Source organism: Dromiciops gliroides, chromosome 1 (genome assembly GCF_019393635.1).
Source record: "Dromiciops gliroides isolate mDroGli1 chromosome 1, mDroGli1.pri, whole genome shotgun sequence".
Classification (NCBI taxonomy): Eukaryota; Metazoa; Chordata; class Mammalia; order Microbiotheria; family Microbiotheriidae; genus Dromiciops; species Dromiciops gliroides.
In genome coordinates this window covers 248380162-248399495 of record NC_057861.1, presented here as the reverse complement: position 1 = coordinate 248399495, position 19334 = coordinate 248380162, and the positions used below count along the sequence as shown (strand labels likewise).

Here is a 19334-nt window from a genome sequence, read left to right as displayed (position 1 = left end):
GCAGCTTCAGACTAGAAGACTTCATCTCTTCCAGAACAACAATGCTATATGTGACAAGGCAACACCTAAATGCTTAGATCGAGAGATAACAGACTGATGAGAAGGTGATTGCACACCTGTTTATGTCCCTTGATTTGCCAATGGCAATGGGAAGTGGGGGAAGGGAGTAAGAGAGTATGATTCCAACTTGACTTCCCTGCACGATCCATGTTTCTTTGCCTGGGGCAGATCAGGTTAATAAGGCCAAGGAGGAGGAGAAGGGGTGGGAGAAGGGATGGGTAATAACTGGCAAGGGACCTCATACCATCAATCTTGGGGGGTAGGGAGGAGGAGAGGGCTGAGGACCAAGGGAGTTCCCTTCTGCCCCTGCCTATGTGGCAAGTAGCAGAAGTTTTGAAAGGTGCTGCGAGGAGGAGCCACTGGCTGGTTTTTGGGGTGATTTGGTACCCCACCCTCTAAATTTGAGGGAAAACCCCTTGGAGAGAGGGGGTAGACAGAATTGGGAGGGGAAAGAAAGAAGGAGAGAAAAGAAAAGTCATTCTCCCGCTCCTCCTCCTTCTGTCCTTCCTCACTTCTCTCCTGCCTCTGCACTGGTGTAGAGAAGGCAGCATTTTCCTCCAGCCAGGGGCCTGCAGTTGGGGACCTGCTTGCCCGCCCGCCTGGCACTGCTTGCCCTGACTCATCTTGCCGCTACCTTCCCTGACCATCGGGAACGCTTCTGATGGCATCAACTCCTGGCGGCGCCCTGAGGAGCATCCTCTGCAGGCATCTCCTCTTCTCTCTCCTGGTGAGTAAGAGCCCAGGGATTAGCGAGGGTAGCTAAGCGTGTTAGCAGCCTCTTCCTGCCCCTGTTCTGTCGCCTGCCACCTGGGAGGGTGTGAAGACAGGGGGAGGGGGAATGATGGACCGCGGGGATTAGTGTAGGGAGTTCGCTCGCTTTGAGCCCTAACCAAGGGGAAACAAAGAAGGCGGTACGCCCAAGTAACCAGTTTCCGAGACATCTCGCTCCAGGGGAATTCCCTGCTCCCCTACAGAGTTATATTTTCACCCGAGAAAAAACGAGTGCAATACGATCATTCTGCAAGCACGAGACCAAATAGCGTGAGCTGGTGTCAAAGTGCAAAACTCTTTGGAAAGAAGGGGTTTGGGTTTGGGAAAGGCTGCTTTGGCTACCGATCAGTTAGGAATCCTGGAGAGAAAATGCAGGAGCTCAGACGAGTTTGCAGCCCTGGAAAAGTGCAGAAGGGATACCTAAAATTTCTTTTGTATCATGGATTTTGACAATCCTGTGAAGTCTGTGGGTCCTTTCTTAGAATAATGTTTTTAAATGCATAAAATGCATGTGATTATAAAGGAAACCACTTATAGTATTAAAAAGTTATGAGTATAATTTTTTAAAAGTTTATTAATTCCAAGGTAAGAAACCTGGGAAAGGGTGTGTGTGTGTGTGTGTGTGAAAATCCAGAGAGAGAGCCAGTGCTCTAGGTCCAGTCCAGAGATTTTACCTGAGAGTTTGGGGTTAAAAAAAGGAGAAAAAAGGCGAAGTGGAAGATGGAAAGTTTGGGAGTGATGAAGGGGCAGATATTGCCAAATGGGACCCTGCTTTACTAAGAAAGACTTTAGTGACTAGGCTTGTGTGTATATTTGTTTATTTTTTTTAAAAGGTGCTGCATCTCTCTCCAACTATAGTGAATTCCCCCCTTTATTCCAGGCTGTTATGCCAATCAGCCTTAAAAAATATTTTTATGGGGCTGGGCTTCTTTTACAATCACTAATCCACCAAAGAAGCACAAGGCATGGTGGATGGATTTGCTGGGTAAAGTGTCTCCTTGCAAATACATTCATTTTGTCCTTGTTGATGGTTCAGTTGACCCACTCTGACTCTAATGATGGCCTAAAAGTGACCTCTGAGGAGGAACATGACCACTTGGGTGGTGTCAGGAACAAGTACAAGTGTTGGAGAATTCCCGGAACACTACACTCTGTTTTCTCTTCACTTTATCCCTTTTATTTCCCACCCTACTATCACCAATACCCTACAGGGATGCAAGGAGCCTTATGTATGACACATTTGTTTTACTTCCTGACACCTGTTCCTTCCCCTTATATTTCTTGGCCCCTGCTTAAACTTGTAGGCATCAATGGTGCACACTGGTTTTACCTGCAATGCTCTATAGGAATGACTGAGCAGAAAGAAAGGAGTAAGAGAGTGGGAGTGAATACAACATACATCTGTGCACATATAGGGGTATATAAAATGTATAGGACTTAGCTGATTTTCTGAATAAAGCATTTCTATAGACTGTCTCCCCCCACACTGCACCTAAGAATCAAACTCAGGATGACATTACTATGTACTACACAGTACACTATTTATAAGAATATTTTCTTAGAATCATAGGACTAAATTAACCAAGAAATTACTTTAGACCATTTCCTGACTTGAGGAAAGAACACCTGAAACAATCAAACAGATAATATCTCCTGTGTTTAAAAATATCCATAATGGCTTTTTTCCCCTTTCATTTCAGGTTTAGGTAGTTTCAGCTTCATTGAGGGTGTTCACAAAACCTCCAAATGGTTTCATCTGTTCATGAGCTTTTATCCTCTTACTAACCAAGGTTATACCCAATAAGAAAAAGTCATTGCTGCAAAAATGGACAGCAATCTCTCCCCTAAAAAAAGGAGTCAGACTATAGAAATGTCTTTTCACTGAAGGATTATGAGAAAGAGGACATATTATATTGTGGGTGTTTCAGCTTTGCTAGGAACTTTTTTTATTTGACAAATTAAACAGGGATCCTTGTACAATAGCTGACTTAGACACATGCACACACACACACGTGTGCACATACATACATTGAGTAGCTCCCAAGGTGAAAAACAAATAAAAAAAACTAGAACTACGTAATAAGTTGTAAGATATGAGACTCCTGAATTTTATGGTGACTTTCAGTAATAACTGTACAAAATAAATAACCCTTCATTTGGAGTCAGGGTAAGAATAAAACTCCTTTTTGACAACCAGCCATGAAATAAATTAAGAATGAAATATGTGATTATTTTAATAAATTATTTGGTCATAAGGATGAGGAATTAAGGTCATTGGGAATTAAGAAATGTGTATTTTTATTTGAATAATTAAAAATTGAATTTCAGTTGCACAAAGGTAATGTTCTCCTTCCTTTTAATTCAAAATCTCTAAGGTCACTTTTCCAAGCCTTTCAAGGGAATTGTTCAAGGTGAATCTTTAAAGATTCAAACTGAGATTGTAGTAAAAAACAGCATTTCTTGTGACATACTGGTAACATGCAAAATGCTAGGATGATATGTGATTCCCCTTAACCTTTTTTTTCTCCTTTGTAGGTTCTAAGTTTCTTTTGCGATGCTTGTAAGAAAGTTGTTCTTAAAGTCCCCTCTCATCTTCAGGCCGACACACTTGTAGGCAGAGGTGAGAAAATGTCGTAAGACTTTCAAAGTTGTAATTTTCTACATTTTGCTTAAGGCTTTTCTAAGAGCTGGGATAAAAGCCAGATAGTAACTGCCCTATATAAAATTGGGACTATAATGATGGGCAGACTGCTTATTTTGTTGTAGTGGTTAGGGCATTTGAAATCCCAGAGTAAGCTTTCTTTCTTTTCATTCAAAATGAGGGAACACATATCAGATTCAAAATAAGTGAAGTTTATTCCTTCAGAACCTGTGAACCTAAATCTTTTCCATATCAATTCAATTTAATTCAGGTCAGCAAATCTTTTAAAATACTCTCTATATGTGATTCAATAAGGTTGGCTCCAGGTATACAATGAAGGAGCAAATCTACTTCCAAAGTTCACAAGTCATGGTTCTCTAAATCACTAGATATTGATAGGAAAAGCCAAGAATCCAAACTGCAACAAAAACAATAAATTTTATTTAGGGTTTATGGGAAAACAAAATCAAATCTACCTTCATATTATCCTAATAGCATATGAGCTATTGTTCTCATCACAACAACCACCATCACTACTGGTTTATGATGTAGGTGTACCTCACACTTTGTAGCTTAGATTCATAGGATCATAAATATATAGTAGGAAGGGAACTTTGAAATCATTTTGTCCAACCCTTTGAAATTATAGATGAGGAAACGGAGGCCCAGAGATATTAAAGTTTGCCCAAGGCCATGGAAGAAATTAACAGCAGAGCCATAATTTGAACCCAGGTCCTCTGAATTTAAATCCATCACTCTTTTGACGGTGCTATCTCATCTAGGTTGCTCAGTGATCTTTCCTCTTTGTTCAGAAATATGTTCTTGAATACAGGGTGTCCCAAAAATCTTAGTTCTATATAAGCTTTAAAAGCTATGCTATTGAGCAAATTATTTAACCTTTTTGGTTCTCAATTTCGTCACCTATAAAATGAGTAGGTGAGGTTAAATAAATGTCAAAATCACTTCAAGTTCTAAGCCTTATGAGCCCATATTGGTAAAGGGCATTTAAAAAATATCCACATAAGCACCGGTTCTGCTGCCTAGAGAATTGGTCTTACTTCAATCCAAGATGAATCTTCTGAGCATTTTTATGGTAGTGTCCATGTTCACCTGTATTCCCTCCAAATAAGCACATTATCATGTAATTTTAATTATTTTAATATTAAAAATATTTTATTTTAGTGCCCTTTAGATATAGCATGCTAGGTGGTATACAGTGATCTCAATTAAAGACCATTATGAAGTTTCCAGTCTTTTTAAAAGAATACATTGAAGATTTCTTAATAATCTTATGGAAAGTTAGCATTTGTCATATTACTGAGGAAATGCATATCATTTACCTTTGCATAATCAGCTCAAATTAAAAATCCCCAACTAAACAAGAAATTTAAAATCCTGAAAATCAAAAGAGAGATTAATAAAATTGAAAGTAAGAAAACCATCAAATTAATAAATAAAACTAGAAACTGGTTTTATGGAAAAAATAATAAAATAGATAAACCATTGATTAATTTGATCAAAAAAAGAAAAGAAGAAAACCAAATTACTAGTATCAAAAATGAAAGGAGTGAAATCACCCCAATGAAGAGGAAATTAAGATAATTATTAAGGAATTTTGCCCAATTATATGTCAATAAATTTGACAATCTAAATGAAATGGATGAATATCTACAAAAATATAAATTGCCCAGACTAGGAGAAGAAGAAATAAAATATTTAAACAACCCACTTTTAGAAAAATTTATTGTCATCAATGAACTTCCTAAGAAAAAAATCTCCAGGACCAGATGGATTCACAAGTGAATTCTACCAAACATTTAAAGAACAATTAATCCCAATACTATGTAAATTATTTGAAAAAATAAGTGAAGAAGGAATCCTACCAAACTCCTTTTATGAGACAAATATGGTGCTGATACCCAAACCAGGAAAAGCTAAAACAGAGAAAGAAAATTATAGACCAATTTCACTAATGAATATTGATGCAAACGTTTTAAATAAAATACTAGCAAATAGATTACAGAAATATATCACAAAGATCATACGCTATGACCAGGTGGGATTTATACCAGGAATGCTGGGCTGGTTCAATATTAGGAAAACTATCGGCATAATTGACCATATCAATAACAAAAGCAACAGAAATCATATGATTATCTCAAAAGATGCAGAAAAGGCCTTTGACAATATACAGCACCCATTTCAATTTAAAACACTAGAGAACATAGGAATAAAAGGAGCTTACCTTAAAGTGATAAGTACTATTCATATAAGACCATCAGCAAGCATTATCTGTAATGGGCATAACCTAAAAGCCTTTCCAATACAATCAGGGCTAAAGCAAGGATGTCCATTGTCACCTCTATTATTTAATATTATATTAGAAATGTGGGGCAGCTAGGTGGCGCAGTGGATAGAGCACTGGCCCTGGAGTCAGGAGTACCTGAGTTCAAATCCGGTCTCAGACACGTAACACTTACTAGCTGTGTGACCCTGAGCAAGTCACTTAACCCCAATTGCCTCACTAAAAAAAAAGAAAGAAATGTTAGCTATAGTAATAAGAGAAGAAAAAGAAATGAAAGGAATTAGAACTGGTCATGAGAAAACAAAACTATCACTCTTTGCAGATGATACGATGTTATACTTAGAAAATCCTAGAGAATAGGTTAAAAAGCTACTTGAAATTTTCTTCATTTTTTCAACCAGACTTGCTAATCTTAAAAGCTACCAAAAGATACGTACTAAACTCTTAATATGCTACACAATGGACTGACTTCATTTGATTTTGCAATGGGAGCAAGAGCTGAATCTCCAGTCAGCAGATTTGGGTTGTTCAGAAACTGACTATGATTTCCTAGCTGGATTATTTTGGACAAGTTTCAACTTCTTTGGGCCCCATTTTCTTTATAAATAAAATAAGAAGATAGGACTAGAAAATTTCTGAAGTTCCTTCCCATTCTAAATCCCAATATTAACATTAGAAAAATGAAATTGTACAAATATGAATTCTGTTTGAAAAAAGTGGACATTGGTACCCTCTTGTGAGGATTTAGCATTTTGTCTTTAGACATGGAACTATAATTTTACTTCTCATATATGGGAGGAAATGATAATTTGAAAGCATTAAGTTTATGACTATTTGGAGAATATCTTACATATGAAAGGTTGAAATCCAAATGAACATCTAAAAGAGATTTTGCTTGAAAAAGAAGATACATGAAAGGTAATGAGTGTAGTCAATAAAGTTAAGGCAAAAAACATTGTGTGCCCTATTGGTAGACAGGTAATGTTGTCTTTGTAGCCTCAATGCCTCACACAGTGCTTTGCTCATGAAAGGAGGCACTTAATAAATGTTCATTGAATTGACTCCAGCATCTCCTAATCCTGTTTTCTTTTTAATTCAGTGGTTTTTTAAAAAAATAAATAGACCTTTGGATAGTATCAAGTAACAATGTCAATGATAGAAGAATGTGATCTGGTAAATTAGAAGCTGATTCTAAAATCAGAATTAAAATTTAACCTTTTCTGGGCTCACATTCATTTCCATTGGTCAAAACAAAATGAAATTCTGGTCTCCAGGAGGAGCAGATTGAAATCTTTGTTAAGAGAATATTTTAGTAATATAACTAAAGTGAATCAAGTGTAGTAGGTTTAATTATTATGAAATTATTACACAAAATCAATGCAAGATATGACTCCCTAACCTTAGCTAGCATCAGCCTAGTTATTCGTTCTGTCTTTCTCATTCTTGAGATTGCTGTGTGGAACCTTTGTATTTACTTACTTGTATATAACATATTATATTCCTCTAGTAGAATATAAATTTCTTATTGGCAGGGCCTTCATTTTTTTTTTTCTTCTTAGTATTCTTGACTTGCAGCACAGTGTCTTACAGATAATGGGCACTTAATAAATGTTTGTGGAATGGAATTGTTTGAAAAAGAGACACATAACTCAAACATAGTTAGGTTCATCCCTACCCTTATCATGCTGTAACAAGCAGTTGTTATTCCTGTAAAACATGTTCTCTTTTTGTTTGCATCTTTCAAATCTCTTTCAAATTTCTTCCATGCAGTTAATCTGGAGGAGTGTCTCAAATCAGCTGACTTCATCCATTCAAGTGATCCTGACTTCAGAATTCTGGAAGATGGTTCAGTGTATACAACAAAGAACATTGGGTTGTCTTCTGAGAAAAGGACCTTTGCTATTTTGCTCTCAGACTCTCAAAAAGAGGAACAAAAAAAGATAGAGATTGCACTGTTAGTCCCAGAAAAGAAGGTACAACAGAAAAAAAACTTGAAGTACTTTTGTTTATTTCTTTGTCTATTTAAAATAAACATCCCCCACTATTTTTTAGGTGCAAGTCCAAATTAACACTTTGATTTTTGAAAAAAAAGCAATTAAGTAGTCACAGCATAAAATGAAAAGAATTTATAATCATTTTAAAAAGTAGCCTGCCTAGTTCATTTTAAGTACAATATTTCATATGTACACACATATAAATATATATACAACTGTGTGTATATATACACACATATATAGATATATATTTATACACACATGTAGTCTTTTAAGATTTACAAAGTACTTTCTTCAGATTCCTAGGATGATGGTACTGTGAGGATTATTACCTCTATTTTATAGATGTGAAAACTATAGTTCCAAGATATAATGGAACTTACCTTTGATCACCCAGTTAGCGAGTATATAAATCAGGATTTGAACCCAAGTCTCCTGACTTCAAATTTGTGCTCTCTTGGTTACACTAGATTGTCTAATTTGATTTATAAGGATCCAAACTAAACACTTTTCAGAACACATGTATGTATGTATAAAGGGAAGCATTCCTTTAGTAAGAGCTTTGGCATATGTATATGTTCATACAGGGTATCCCCAAAATCCTAAAGTTGTTTCAAGCCATTAAAGCTTTTAAGACTCCTTATATATGTACACACACACACACACACACACACACACACACACACACACACACACACACACACACAAACACCAAGTTTTGTACCACTTCAAATTAAAGTATTTTTTATTATCTCCCAGTGAATCATTTGGTTTGTGGATTTCCTACAGCTCTCCAGAATCTCCTTTGTGACTGACCAATAAGTTTCTGATTCATCAAGAGTAGAAATGACCGAGGGTGATATTGGGGTTGGACATTTTTCCCCCTTGGATCCAACAGGGCTTCTCTAGAGTCAATATTCTTTCCACTGTACCAACACAGTAACCTTGGAGGAATAGTGGGCCTGTGTCTCCTACCATGTAGGAATGTACTGTGGTTTCTGGGTGTTCAGAGAATCTTGATTCATCCTGGGCCACTACACTTAGTCCTGGATGTTTTGTCACTGGCAAGGATGTGTGACCTCTTATGGCCACAGCTATCATGGACCAGGGTGAGTGAACTCAGTCATGGGCCCTGATAATGAGAAGACTGTTGCCCCCACTCCCCTGCCCTCTAACCTTTAGCCTATGATCAATACTTTTCTCTTGGTCTCCTTCCATTCTATGCAGCAAGTGGAAGGGGAAGCTGTAGAAACAGGTGTTACTTTCTTTACCAAAAAAACTCCAAAGCCAAAGCTCTAGCATTATTTTCATTGTCAAGTCCAGAAATAAATCACAGCCATGGGAAAGAAGGAAGTGGGGAAGAGTGGAAAGTATTGATTTGAGCACTTCTCTGTATTTGTGGGCATGTATGCATGTCATTAAATATGCATCTTTCTCTTCTCAAATCAAACACATACTATGTTTGTGCTATATGATGATTTTCCTAATTTTACTCTATATTTATAACAATGAAATTTTAATTTATGTGTTTATAATCTATGATATCTTTTTGTGGCCTCCTATCATATTCAGACACCTATGAAAAGACATGCAAAAGACAGAACTCTTAAGAGAACCAAAAGAAGATGGGCCCCAATTCCATGTTCAATAATGGAAAACTCCTTAGGTCCATTTCCCCAACAAATTCAACAGGTAAGGACTCTTAAAGTTTTATTTTACCCTAAAGGAGTATTATGTTAAACCATATACTATATTTCCAGCTGAATTACACAATAAGATAAATCAGATGCATTATAGTGAAAGGAATGAGAAAAGGCAGTGGCTATGAGTAGATGAATGAATGGGGAAAAAGCATTTATTAAGCACTTAGTACATGCCAAACATTGTACTATTGAAGGATTTTTTAAAAATCAAGACAGTCTCTTCTCTCAAGGAACTTATATACTAATTGAGGGAGAAAACACATAAAAGAAAATTCATCTTATAGATTGGATAGAAAGGGATGGAAATCCTAAGGGCACAGTGGTAGAATCAGTGGTAAGGTCCAGGAGTCCCAAGGTTGTACTTGTACGTTAGATGGTGGTGCCCCGGGGTACAGAGTGTGTAGAGGCTGAATAGATGATAAAGCCTTGAGGATCTTATGAGGGACTGGAGGAGTAGATTGTAAAATGATCATAGTGTGATTATAAAGTAGCCTGGTGATTTTTCTGTCTTAGCATAAGGACTCAAATTGGCAAGATAAACCTTCTCAAAAAAAGGAATGATTTAAGCATTGAGTAAAGACATAGATGGTTTGCTATATGGCAGACAACTCTGTCTGTACCTTGAAAAACTGGACAGCACCGTGAGGTAGCAGAAGAACAATATCCTGGGAGTAAGGTGATATATGGGCTCAATGTGGGCTGTATTCCCTTTATTTGTAACCTTGGGCAAAATACTTCAATTCCTTGTGACATGAATTTCCTAATATATAAAATAAGGTGGGGGAGGTGAACAAAATTATGTCTACAGGAGTCTTCTTGGAGTGATGTTTCCATAATTCTATGTTTCTTGGGCTTACACATAAATAGGTGGTTGGGAAAGAGTTGGATCTGGGTTAAAGAGCATACACAGGAAAGACAGGAGAGTGATCAGAAACAGCCCCTAATTCTGAGATATTTGGACATTTAGCTTTGTATTACAACCATTGTATTGTGCAATTATTTTTTTTTTTTTTACTTTCTAGATCCAGTCTGATTCTGCACAAAATTATACCATCTATTATTCTATAAGTGGACCTGGAGTAGACAAGGAGCCCTTCAATTTGTTCTACATTGATAGAGACACAGGGGATATCTTTTGTACACGTGCTGTAGACCGTGAGACATATGATAGTTTTCAGGTAGAATCTTGAATTGGTTATGTTGAATTATTTACTGTTTTAACACTTTAGTACTTAAATTTAGTAATAACATTTAAAGATCTTAATTTTTACTGTTATATCATATTTTTACTTTAAGTCAAATATTTGTTTTACTCCTTTAAATATATTTACTGGGGAAATATCACCAAACTGTGCTTATTATAGATGTGGAAGAAAGGGGAGCAAACATTTTCTAATTTCATAATCATTATTTAAAAACTGACTAGTTTGAGCTTATACTAGTATCAATTTTAAAACGTTAAAAAACTTCCTTTTTAATTGGGGAAAAAGTCCTAAGAAATATTTCCGAAAGACAAATTAAACAGAATAATTTCATTATTTTGTTAATTTTAAGCAATGAAAAGTAGTCATAGCAGTAGTCAAAATAAATTTGATATTTCAACCATTTCATATCAAAAAGAATAGATTAGAAGATATGTTTCAATAACATTATCTGCCAACATCACATGGTTTTTCTTAAGATGGAATGAGAAATAAAGACAAAATTCTGTAAGTGTCATAAAGTCACACCCTGCCCCAAGAAAATACCAATCTACATACTACCCTGTTAGCTTTTGTTCCCTCTGCTTATCTCATTTTTATATCTAGGGTGATAGAAAACACAGGAAAAACATAAGTAATTTGAATTGGGTTTGAATATCGACCTATATATGTATGTATAAACATATAAGCATATGATTTAAAGTTGTTGAAGGACTGTGTTTTGTCTGCTAGAGAAGATCATCTCAAAATATAAAAAGGAAATCTGTTTAAATATTTCTATTAAATAAATATCATATTCCTGGTACTGTTAAACTCTATTAAACTTTTAAACTGTTAGTGTGTCCTTGGAAGTAGAGCACCATGGAATTAGCAAAAACCCTAGTGATTGATTTCCTTGTAAGTGTGTGTAACATTGTGGAATGTGGTTCACTTTGACAATTGGCAAAAGAGAGTAGCAAATTTGAGATATGATTAGCTGTTTAAGAAGAGGGTAGCTGGTGATAGGATTTGGATTTTGGACTACTGCTTAAAATATAGGAATGATAAGTTTGACCAGGGATAGAGTATGCCAAATAAGGGTTGATTTTTAAAAATTAATTTTAAACACTTGAAAAATCAACTCAAAAGAGATTTAAATGAAAAAAAAGGAGAACACTGTCTACATGTATCTACCAAGGTATATCTAGAAAGTAGTCATAATGTGGGAAGAAGAAGAATGGAGGTAAAGATGCTGAGTAGTCTGCAGATGACTACAGAACAAAAGAGTCAGTAATAAAATGAATAGTTCAGACATCAAAACATAAATTCACGAAGCATTGGTAAAAAGCAAGGTGAACCAGAGAGCCCAATTAAAATACTTAGTGACATGAATCATCCATACTTTAAAAATAGTGCTAGCATGGCAAGTCTTACTCAAAAGGATGAAAGAAGATACAGGAATAACAGCAGGAAGATATATTCATGTGATACATTCAGGAACCCAATGAGGAACCATAGTGGAAGGCATTGGGATCAAGATCAATGGCAGGAGAACCCAGAAATATTGTCCTATGGGAAAACTACAGATTACCTGGACAGAAGGAAGGAGGTTATAGGAATATATATGATATATAATATATGAAACATAACATAAGCCTGACAGAGAAGCATGGTGTAGTAATGATGGAGAACTTCAGTTATTTGGACATCTGCTATCATTCTCTCTTCCAAAAGAAGAGTACTTAATCATTTATTAACTTGCTATAATAATAATTTCATCCTTCAAAAGATGGATGAAGCAACAAGGAAAATGGCTAGTCTGGACCTGATTATGCCCCCAAAGCAATCTATGGCTATTGAAATTAAAATGATAATAACCTTGGAGGGAAATGTTTATTATATTTCAGGATTTGTGAAAGATAGACATAGCCAGACATAGACTGACCTAGATTTTAGAAAACAGATTTCCACACCATTTCCAAAAGCATTTATTAAATTCCTACTATGTGCTATGGATACAAAGAAAACCAAAAACTTTCCTCATCTTCAAGGAGGTCACAATCAAATGGGGTGGGAGTTGTTAATAATATGCAAGCAACTATGTCCAAACAAGATCTATACAGGATAAACTAGAGATGATCTCACAGTGAAGTCACAAGCATTAAAGAGAATTGGAATTTTTCTTGCAGCAGGTGGGATTTTACAAGAGAAAAATTAGGGGTGGAAATGACCAGGTAGAGAATTTCAGGTAGAGTGGTCCATTAGTGAAAATGCATGGAGTCCAGGAGTTGAGTGTTTTGTGAAAGGAACAGTAAATAGGCCTGGATTCAATAAAAAGATAGATGAGATCTTTTGACTTAAAATTCTGTGGGAGACGTGAACTCTGAAGACACATAGATAAGGAAGAAAAAAGAGGAGTTATCTATAGAGAACAATGTGGATCCTTCTTGGTTACAATATTAATTCTTAGGTTCTATATATTTTGTGTTAATCATGCCATCATTAAAAGATATTGTTTTCTAATTCTCATTCACTCTATTTGACAATATGCATCATTTATATTAAGTTAAGGAATTTCTGGGGGCTCCTCTCCACATTATAGATAACTGGTTATGCAACAACACCAGATGGTTACTCAACAGATCTGCCACTTCCACTTCTGATCAAAGTTGAAGATGACAATGATAATGCCCCATGTTTTGAAGATTTGATTACCTTTAATGTGCTTGAAAATTGCAGAGTGGGTAAGTGCACAATTATAATAAAAGTATCATAAGTATTAAATGTAACATGTATTAACAGTATTTTAAAAATTGATTCCTTTTTTCCACCATTACATTTTATTCTGGTAGTTTTGGGGGTAATTATAATTAAAATACATTTCTAATTTAAAATTGCTACTATGATATTGTGAATTTCTTAAAAGCTAATGTTCAAAATCAAACCATTTCTAAATTTAAATGATATCAATAGAGCACAATTGTAATATCTTATTAATATATTATAACTATACTTGGCAGTTTAGTTGACCAAAATCTCTTAAACTAGAGGGTATTACAGTTGTACTCATTTGATCTATGTGTACTCTCTGACACTCTCTCAGTGTGAAAGACTCATCTCAGGCAGTCGTTTGTAGAGGAGCTATTATGTGGTCCAAGAAATAGGAAGGAGAATTTTCCTGTAGAGAAAAAAATGGATACAGTATTGAGATAGATTCAGGAAATGTATGAATGATTGAAACATGAATTTGTTTTCTTTTCATCTCTTCCTAGTTTAATATAAATTCTTTAAAGGCAGGAATGGTTAGTTAAAAATATTAATACTTTAGAAACAAATACCATGAAAATAGTAGGAGTGTGGTAAATTCAAGCTAATATCAAATGAAGTGACAGTCACAATAACCAGAAACAAGCATGATAATTTCCCCCTTCAGTTATTCAATAAATATTTCTTGAATAGAAGTCTGTGTAGATCAGAACTAATTGAATGACAATTGAATATTCCCTTTTAGGGACTGTGGGCTAAGTAAATTTTCAAACATTGCCCACTAGTATTTAATACCATTATTTTGCAGTAATTTTCCTAGTTATATTTCATATAACTAAACAGCACCTACCTCCACAAAAGTACTACTCTAATGTCTCATGGTATGGATGTGATCCCCAAATTCTTAAGGATTTGTCAGAAAAACACAAGTTTTGGTTAATTATACCAAGCTGAAAAGGCTTTAAATATGGTCCCTGTAATGGACTGTGTCTCCTTTCTAAGAATGACCCTAGGTAGTAGCTAGAGTGCTATATTTGGAGACAGGAAATCCTAGCTTCATTTCCTAGCTCTGATATTAGCTGTGTTATCATGGACAAATCACAAAACCTCTCTTGAGCTGTAGTTTCTGAATAATAGTTATGGTACCTACAACTAGGACTTTTCTTAGGGTTTAAATGAAATAATGTATATAAAGTACTCTGTAAATTCTAAAGTGCTATGAAAATTTCTGCTATTATTATAAGTTGAGGAAGTAATCACAACCCTACTTCAAGTCTTCATCTCTTCTTGTTTAGACTATAATAATGGCTTCCTAACTGGTCTCTATCCATTTTCTGCTTTCTCCACTTCATCCTCTATACAATCTTTAATTTAAATTGTAATAGTTCAAGTTTGACCACGTTGTTCTCATGTTAAAACCTTCAAATGCTTCTATTGCCTCTTGAATCAAATAGAAACTCCTCTTTGGGGCATATTAAAATCCCTTACAATATGTCTGCAAATAATGTTTGAGGCTGATTACATACTACCTGGTATAAAGGAGTAATATGTTCATGAAGACCACACTGACAGTACACCTCCCACCCCCGGTACCTGTTACAATCTATCATCCCTCCTGGATCACTTTCCCTCTTCATCTCTACCTCTGGCTACACTTAACTCCCTTCAAAGCTTGGCTCAAGTGTCACCTCCTAGAAGCGATTTTTTCCTCTTTCCTTATGATTATCTTACATTTACTTATAATAGCTGTGTTTATATTTCTTTTGTCAATTAGAATAGGAACTCCTTGAGAACAGAGACTGCTTTCATTTCTGTGTTTTAAAACCAAGGATTAACACAGTGTTTAGCATAGAGTATGTACCTAATAAATTCTTCTGAATTGAATTGATTTTTCTTGGGTCCTCTTTTCTCTTTGCTTCATGCTATTTTACTTGGTGATCTCATAAAATCCCATGGCAGGATTAATTGTCATATCTATGCACATCTTCCCAGTCTATACTTTAGGCTTACTCTCTTCTATTCTATCTTCCATTCTTCTATTGCCAACTGATTATTTTGAACTCATAGGAACTCAACATGTCTGAAATAGAATTTGTTATCTTTCATCAAAACACTTCTCTCTTCTGAACTTTTCTATTATTGTTTCACACCTTCAGTTTTACTTTGAACTACCCACTCTTATTCATCCTACATTTTTAATACCTTGCCAAACCTTGCCATTTCTAAGTTCATAGCAAATCTCATATATGTCTCCTCTCTAGTCAGTTGAGTACCACATGGGTTCAGTACATTTAAATTATTACAATAGCTTTCCAATTGTTCTTCCTACCTCAAGTTTCCCCCTTCCTTAAATCTTTTCCCCTCAAGACTTCCCCAGTTCAGCATCCACTCAGCTACCAAAATGATTTTTCTAAAGCATAGGCCAGATCATGTCACTTACCTACTCACTAAACTCAAATGGTTCCCTCTTACTCCCAGGACCAAATATAAAGTCTTTGACATTTAAACCTCTTCACTACCTTCCTACCTTCCCAGTCTTCTTATTCTCTTCTACTTACACTATGATCCAACTACACTTACTGTTTCTCATACATAACATTCCATTTCCTTGCTTTTGAACTAGATTTCTCCTATTCTTGGAATGCACTTCCTACTTATCTTCACCTTTTAGTTTCTTTGGCTTTCTTCAAGCCTTAGCTCATATTTTACCTTCTGTAGGAGGAAAGCCTTTTCCAGTGCTTTCACATCTTCATTTGCCTTATATCTTTATTGTATCTTGTGTATACTGAATTATATACCCGTTATCTTCCCTATTTAATTGTACATTCCTTGAGGGCAGAGACTTTTGTTTTTGCCCTTTTTTGGTATCCCCAGCATTTAGTGCACTGTCTGGCACAAAATAAATGATCAATAAATTTGTGTATGTGTATAATGTATATACATACATATGTATACATGTATATACACGCATATGTATACATGTGTGTACACCTGCACAAATATACATATGTAAATATACACATGGAATGTATACATATATATACAATATGTGTTATAGACACACCTTCCTGCTCTAAATAAAACCAGAAGACTTAATGAAATTATAACCAAAATAAAGAACAACTCACATATCTTCCTTGGAGTTGCAATTAAAAGAATTAGGTGAGTCAGTTTCATTGAGCACTCAAAGACAACAAGAAAAATCATTTCGTGGGATACTTAGTTATCTCATGTTCAATGTAAGCAAAATGACCACCATCCAGTCAAGTACAATTTATTTGTCAGCCTATGTTGCAGAAAATAAAGTAGATATATTCTATGAAAAATTCAACAAGATCTTCTAAAAAATCGCTTATATTTTGATAGTTGTTGGTTTCAGTGCAAAGGAGGGATTGGGGAAAGATGGCTAACAATATATAACAAAATATGATCCCAAGGTAGAAGGTTTTTGAGTAGCCCCAAACCTGTGTATTAGAAGTACTTTATTTAAAAATGTACTTGGAAGGCACTGGGCATGATAAGCACCAAACAATATGGAGAACAATAAGTCATATTAATTTCATATTGACAGGCTAGAAACAACTTGCAAATATCTAGGTGTCTTTCCTGAATCAGCTGTCTGTTTGCTGTTAGATTACTGACAAATTAGAGTAGAAGTAAAAACTATTGTTCAATTAGAAAAAAAGACCCTCTGTGTAAAGTATATCAGCTCTACTTTGCCATATTTAGATACACTATTGATTAAAAATAGGAAATGAATTGAAGTTGAGATAGTCATCCTGGCTATAACTGTTTCTTTGAAAAAAGTAACAAATATAAAACAAACACCATAATGAATAGGTCAAGATTACTCAGAAACTACCCCAGCTAGCTGTCATTTATTCCTCTTGCAAAATAAAGACATGTTTGTAGAACATTGTGGAAGAGGGTGTAAAAACTTAATAACACAAAACAGTGAAAAACTATGGAGAGGAAAAAGAACATTTAACATAAGATACAACTAAACTAAATCTTCCCAAGAGTGCTTTTAGCCTAAACTAGAAGAAAAAAATTGATTTAAAATAAAACAAGTTTCCTAATATTTTTGTGGTGGTATAATTTTTTTATGACAGAATAATCACATGTAGACTTTAACAGGAAAAAATATGCAATATAAAAGGAAGTGGAAATGGCATGCAAAAGATAGAAAGAACAATTAGACAACTTAAAATATGGATAAAAGAAACCTATCCTGGAAGCCAAAGAGTTTTGAAAATAGATTTTAAACCTTCCTAAACAGAGGAACATAACATATGAAGTCATGCAAAACATATTTCCATATTAGCCACGTGAGGAAAAAGACAAGAAAAATAAAGTGAAAAAAGTATGCTTCAATTTACACTCAGAGTTCAATTCTCTCTCTAGAAGTACATAAGAACCACTCCTACAAATGAATAAAAAAAAAAAAAACATGGGGGCAGCTAGGTGGCGCAGTGGATAGAGCACCAGCCCTGGAGTCAGGAGTACCTGAGTTCAAATCTGGCCTCAGACACTTAACACTTACTAGCTGTGTGACCCGGGGCAAGTCACTTAACCCCAATTCCCTCACTAAAACAAACAAACAAACATGTAGATTAAGTAGAATAAAAACTACTTTAATTAAAACAGCCATCTAACTGAAGTTCATTTTAATACTATGTAGAGAACCTAAGAACTCTCAGAATATGATCACATGACCCTCAACTATTCTGTAAAAACAATCTTCTCTTCCTGGCCTTTTGGAAGAATTAGCTACAATAATATCCCTATCAAAATATTACATTTCATCACTCATTCAGTTGTTTAAGAGAATTTGATTTATCTTACAGGTACTTCAGTGGGAAAGGTGGTGGCCACAGACAGGGATGAGCCTGATACACTACATACTCGTCTGAAATATACCATTTTGAAGCAGATTCCAGAAAATCCAAAGCATTTTGCAATCCATCCAGACACAGGTGTTATCACCATCATATTGCCACCTGACAGAGAAGTAAATTATTTTCTAGTTTCCTGACAAATACTATCTATTATATAACGAGTAACATAACTAGGATGGCTCTCTGGCCTCTTTGAGGTTGCTTTTGGAGTAACTGTTGAATTTTTTGTCAGGCAGTTTGTTGACTGATTTCTGAAGTCCTTTTTGTATGCTTCTACAGTGTTTGGAAGGACATAGATGACTTGGGAAGTTCACTGTCATAAGCTTCATTACCTCTTCTCTCTGATCTGTCACTTTACCTCTCAGTTTGTCTTTATGAAAGTATAAAATCCATGGTGGAAATCAGTTATTCACAAAATTGATATACTCATCAGTACAATTATATGAGTCTAGAATGGTCCTCTTAATATATTAACAATTCACTTATAAAAATGAGCAAACAGGTTTAAAAAAAGAAAACTTTGAAGAAATATCAAAGGGGAGACAGAAGGTTGTGCTGGTGTTGTACCAGTGTTTCTGGAAGATAGGAGGCAAATTATGCAATGTAAAAAAAGGCAAATTTTTAGAATAGCAGATGAAACAAAAACATGAGATTCAAAAATCAAAATTAAAAGATGAAACCAAGTAGGTCCTATATTCAAACTGAAAGGGAAATTTATGAAAAGATAAAATTGAGAAAAGCCTACTTATAGATCCAATGTAAATTTCACCAAGTCAAAAATTTTTACAAGTGTGACAGAAAGTCAAATTGAAATGGCAAACATGATCAAGCTCCCTGCTTTATCTTCTCTTAAAAAGTCAGAAATAGGATAGCATTGTTTGATGGAGGAAGTGAGGATAGGAAACAAAACAAAATGGACAAGAAAATGGCCAAGCAAAAATCTAAGAAATTTTAAATTAAGTGGAAAAATAAAAGAAATAGCTTAGTTGCTCAGCTTCTGCCTATGAAAAATGCA

The 19334-nt window shown here is 35.1% G+C and overlaps 1 protein-coding gene across 1 annotated transcript in view; it reads left to right on the top strand.

The window, feature by feature from the left end:
• Window positions 1–721: 721 nt before the first annotated feature.
• DSC1 (desmocollin 1) overlaps window positions 722–19334 on the top strand; it is a 36336-nt gene continuing 17723 nt past the window's right edge. The window contains exons 1-7 of the mRNA XM_043976489.1: window positions 722–787; window positions 3367–3451; window positions 7548–7750; window positions 9344–9463; window positions 10497–10652; window positions 13258–13399; window positions 18269–18432. Of these exons, the coding sequence (XP_043832424.1) occupies window positions 722–787; window positions 3367–3451; window positions 7548–7750; window positions 9344–9463; window positions 10497–10652; window positions 13258–13399; window positions 18269–18432 (936 nt within the window). The remainder of the gene's footprint in view (window positions 788–3366; window positions 3452–7547; window positions 7751–9343; window positions 9464–10496; window positions 10653–13257; window positions 13400–18268; window positions 18433–19334) is intronic.